Genomic DNA, 4,606 nt, shown 5'->3' with positions numbered 1-4,606 from the left:
CTTCACATGAGTTAAACAGACTGGCTGAACCAAAACACACTTCACATGAGTTAAACAGACTGGCTGAACCAAAACACACTTCACATGAGTTAAACAGACTGGCTGAACCAAAACACACTTCACATGAGTTAAACAGACTGCTGAACCAAAACACACTTCACATGAGTTAAACAGACTGGCTGAACCAAAACACACTTCACATGAGTTAAACAGACTGGCTGAACCAAAACACACTTCACATGAGTTAAACAGACTGGCTGAACCAAAACACACTTCACATGAGTTAAACAGACTGGCTGAACCAAAACACACTTCACATAAGTTAAACAGACTGGCTGAACCAAAACACACTTCACATGAGTTAAACAGACTGGCTGAACCAAAACACACTTCACATGAGTTAAACAGACTGGCTGAACCAAAACACACTTCACATGTCTGTTTAACTCATGTGAAGTCTGGCCGTCTGAAAAAGAAAAATTCATGTTCTCCAATTCACACCTCGTCGTCACTTCCTCCGACGTCTAAAATGTCTGGTCTTACAATCTCTCTCTCTCTGTGTTTGTGTGTGCACATGCCTGTGTGTGTGTGTGTGTGTGTGTGTGTGTGTGTGTGTCCATGCCTGTCTGTGTGTGTCCATGCCTGTGTGTGTGTGTGTGTGTGTGTGTGTGTGTGTGTGTGTGTGTGTGTGTGTGTGTGTGTGTGTGTGTGTGTGTGTCCATGCCTGTGTGTGTGTGTGTACGCGCCTCTACATAATTCATATATTATGTAATACCTCCTAAATTAGGTTAGCGCATATTTAATCATTTATGTGCTCTCTTCTTCTACTGCCCATAATTAATAATTTATAGTTTTGAAAATGCTAATGTCCTCTCTGATCTAGGCGGACATCTGAAAGTTTGAGTGATTTGAAGCTGTGTTTTGAAGTTCTGCCTGACTATCTAGTACATGTTGGTTAATTTGTTGTTGATTATGCTTTTGTAAATGATCAGGAAGTGTGGAGGGGGGGGGGGGTCATTGAAAAGTGTGTGTGTGCGTGTACTAATTCCATTTACAGTGACATTGAGCTGTCAGCAGTGACAGGTTGATGATTGACAGGTAACTGTGTCCTCTGCGTACACACCGGCCAGCATAACAATGAACCAATACAGCCAAAGTAAACACTGATCTGGGACCAGGATAAATGGTGCTTGGAGACTAGTCAAGGACACGGTTATCTATTACATTTACATTTTTACATTTTAGTCATTTAGCTGACACTCTTATCCAGAGTGACTTACAGTTAGTGAGTGCATACATTATTATTTTTTATTCCTTTTTTCATACTGGCCCCCCGTGGGAATCGAACCCACAACCCTGGCGTTGCAAACGCCATGCTCTACCAACTGAGCTACATCCCTGCCGGCCATTCCCTCCCCTACCCTGGACGACGCTGGGCCAATTGTGCGCCGCCCCATCTATCAGATGACACGTTGTTGACACTTCTTATACTGGCAGATCTATACAAGTGCATAGGGGCTAGGGGATAAGGTTAGGGGAGATTGGGATTTGGGACATAAAAAGGAGAAAAATGAATAATACTTGTACCATTTTCTCTGAATAAAAATATTATAAGGAGATCAGGTCAGCTGCAGTTTTGTAAACATTCGCTAGGTGACACTAAATCCCCATTAAATTATCTGCGTTCCACGCAAGCGCACAATGACGTTATTGATGCTGAGAAGGATTTGTAATCGATTGTCAAAAAAACTAAAGTCGATCAACAAAATGTCGGATAAACAAAGTGCTCAAAAAAGGTATTACGAATCCAAATTGAATGTATTTTTTAGAACTGTGTTATGTATCAAAGATCACATTGTTACTGTTTGATGATAGTTTGAATGTGTTAAACAAGTTGAATATGTTTTAGGAAACAGCTAGCTAACGTTACTAGCTAAGTTAGCTGCTTGCTATAGCTAAAATCGTAGCTAGCTAACTAACTTGTGGAATGGTGACATACAGATGATTCATAAATTGTAAGCTTTTTATTGCTGATTATTACCAACAGTTGGTTTTCTGTTTGTAGCGCTAAAATAGCAGCTGGCGCCGTGGTTTGCGTGGAAAGCGAGATCAGAGGAGACGTCACTATTGGTAAGAAGACGTCAAATGTAGCCTTTACCTAGCAAGCCAGCCAGCTAACGTTCATTAACTATTTATAAGAATGAGCAACTATTTATAAGAATGAGCAACAACAAAATTCGTTTGTCTCTAGTAACGCTAGTCTCCATATAGCTTGACATTATTACACGGTTCAGGTCACTGAGTACATATCCACTTTGCAGCCAGCTAAGATGGTTGATGTAGGCTAACGTTACACATTTGACTGTGCACGACGTTCATGTATGGTCCTTCCAGGTGCCAGAACGGTGGTCCATCCCAAAGCCCGCATCATAGCCGAGGCAGGACCCATAGTCATCGGAGAAGGCAACCTCATAGAGGAACAAGCTCTCATAATTAACAGGTGAACATAACAATAGTGAATCTTATAAAAGTGGAAGGGTGCAATGGTGTGGTCTCTCCTGTGTTCTATTTACACGTCTCTTTCTCCCCTCTTCTACATCCCTCCATTCTCCCTTCTCTTTATTTCTCCCTTCCTTCTATTCTGTCTTTCCCTCACCTCTCTTTTTCCTCTGCCAAATAATGGTCTCTTTTCCTCTGCCATATAATGGTCTCTTTTTCCTCTGCCATATTATGGTCTCTTTTTCCTCTGCCATATTATGGTCTCTTTTCCCTCTGCCATATTATGGTCTCTTTTCCCTCTGCCATATTATGGTCTCTTTTCCTCTGCCATATTATGGTCTCTTTTTCCTCTGCCATATTATGGTCTTTTTTTCCTCTGCCATATTATGGTCTCTTTTTCCTCTGCCATATTATGGTCTCTTTTCCCTCTGCCATGTTATGGTCTCTTTTTCCTTTGCCATATTATGGTCTCTTGTTCCTCTGCCATATTATGGTCTCTTTTCCCTCTGCCATATTATGGTCTCGTTTTCCTCTGCCATATTATGGTCTCTTTTTCCTCTGCCATATTATGGTCTGCATTGTAGTGATTGAAGCTGGTTGTCTGTCTTTGATCAGTTATCCAGAGAACATTACACCTGACTCTGAGGGAGTGGAGCCCAAGACGATGACCATCGGCATCAACAACGTGTTTGAAGTTGGATGTAGTATCCTTTATATTGAAGTGTGGTACACTGACCTATAGGGTACAGCCACTGACCTGTAGGGTACAGCCACTGACCTATAGGGTACAGCTAGGGTACAGCCACTGACCTATAGGGTACAGCTACTGACCTATAGGGTACAGCCACCGACCTATAGGGTACAGCTAGGGTACAATCACTGACCTATAGGGTACAGCTACTGATCTATAGGGTACAGCTAGGGTACAGCCTCTGACCTATAGAGTACAGCCACGGACCTATAGGGTACAGCCACTGACCTATAGGGTACAGCCACTGACCTGTAGGGTACAGCTAGGGTACAGCCTCTGACCTATAGAGTACAGCCACTGACCTATAGGGTACAGCTACTGACCTATAGAGTACAGCCCCTGACCTGTAGGGTACAGCTACTGACCTATAGGGTACAGCCACTGACCTATAGGGTACAGCCTCTGACCTATAGAGTACAGCCACGGACCTATAGGGTACAGCTACTGACCTATAGGGTACAGCAACTGACCTATAGAGTACAGCCACTGACCTATAGGGTACAGCCACTGACCTATAGGGTACAGCCACTGACCTATAGGGTACAGCCACTGACCTGTAGGGTACAGCTAGGGTACAGCTACTGACCTGTAGGGTACAGCCACTGACCTATAGGGTACAGCCACTGACCTATAGGGTACAGCCACTGACCTATAGCAGCCTTTCGAAAGTATGGATCACGACCCAAAGTGTGTCGCGGACCTGTTAATGGTGGGTCGCGACGTGTTAGAGTAAATGTATAATTATTAAATGAATTACTTGAATTGATTTGGCCAAGTGCAACTGCGCTCTCTGTTCAGTGCGCTCTCTGCTTAGCAGCGGTGTCAGTTTGGCAGCTGCCCGAGCGGGAGGGGTGACGTGTGTGTGCGTCGCGTTTTACCGGATCCTTTTTCTGCAGTGTTGTTGAAGATCACTCCGCGACCCAAACGCTGCAGCGCCGTGGTTCGGCAGCAGATGAAGCGCTGTCAGCCAATGACTTGTCATTTCCACTGGCCGCTGTCTTCCAATGGGAGTCGAGCTAGCCACAAGTTATGACTGGGCTCAATCGTCATGAAACGCAAATACAGCGATGAGTTTCTCTCTCTTGGTTTCATACAAACTTTGAGAAATAACGAGGAGCGCCCACAATGTGTTTTGTGTAGGGAAGTGCTTATTAATGAGTCTCTCAAAACGAACAAATTAAACGACACGTCCTGACCAAACATCCACAGCATGACCAGGATTGCAGTTTGCGGTTTTCTCGCCAAATTGGGCTACATTGAAAACGAGGTTTGGGCTACTTCTAAATTGCACCGCGGCCGCCATGCATTTCTCTTAAAATATATATATATATATTTAACTGTAACCTGCTGCTGCTG

General features: G+C 43.8%; 1 protein-coding gene across 1 annotated transcript; it reads left to right on the top strand.

Annotated features, from left to right (window-relative positions):
* Nucleotides 1–1,686: 1,686 nt before the first annotated feature.
* On the top strand, nucleotides 1,687–3,324 carry LOC121562678 (dynactin subunit 6). The gene is made up of 4 exons (XM_045224094.1): nucleotides 1,687–1,796; nucleotides 2,066–2,130; nucleotides 2,395–2,500; nucleotides 3,115–3,324. Exons 1-4 carry the CDS (start codon nucleotides 1,702–1,704, stop codon nucleotides 3,239–3,241), a joined length of 393 nt encoding a protein of 130 aa, XP_045080029.1. The 5' UTR covers nucleotides 1,687–1,701; the 3' UTR covers nucleotides 3,242–3,324.
* The last annotated feature ends 1,282 nt before the right edge of the window (nucleotides 3,325–4,606 follow it).

The sequence above is a fragment of the Coregonus clupeaformis genome, chromosome 12 (assembly GCF_020615455.1).
Source record: "Coregonus clupeaformis isolate EN_2021a chromosome 12, ASM2061545v1, whole genome shotgun sequence".
Taxonomy (NCBI): Eukaryota; Metazoa; Chordata; class Actinopteri; order Salmoniformes; family Salmonidae; genus Coregonus; species Coregonus clupeaformis.
Note: the sequence above shows the minus strand (reverse complement) of the source record. Positions and strands in the feature narration are given on the sequence as shown.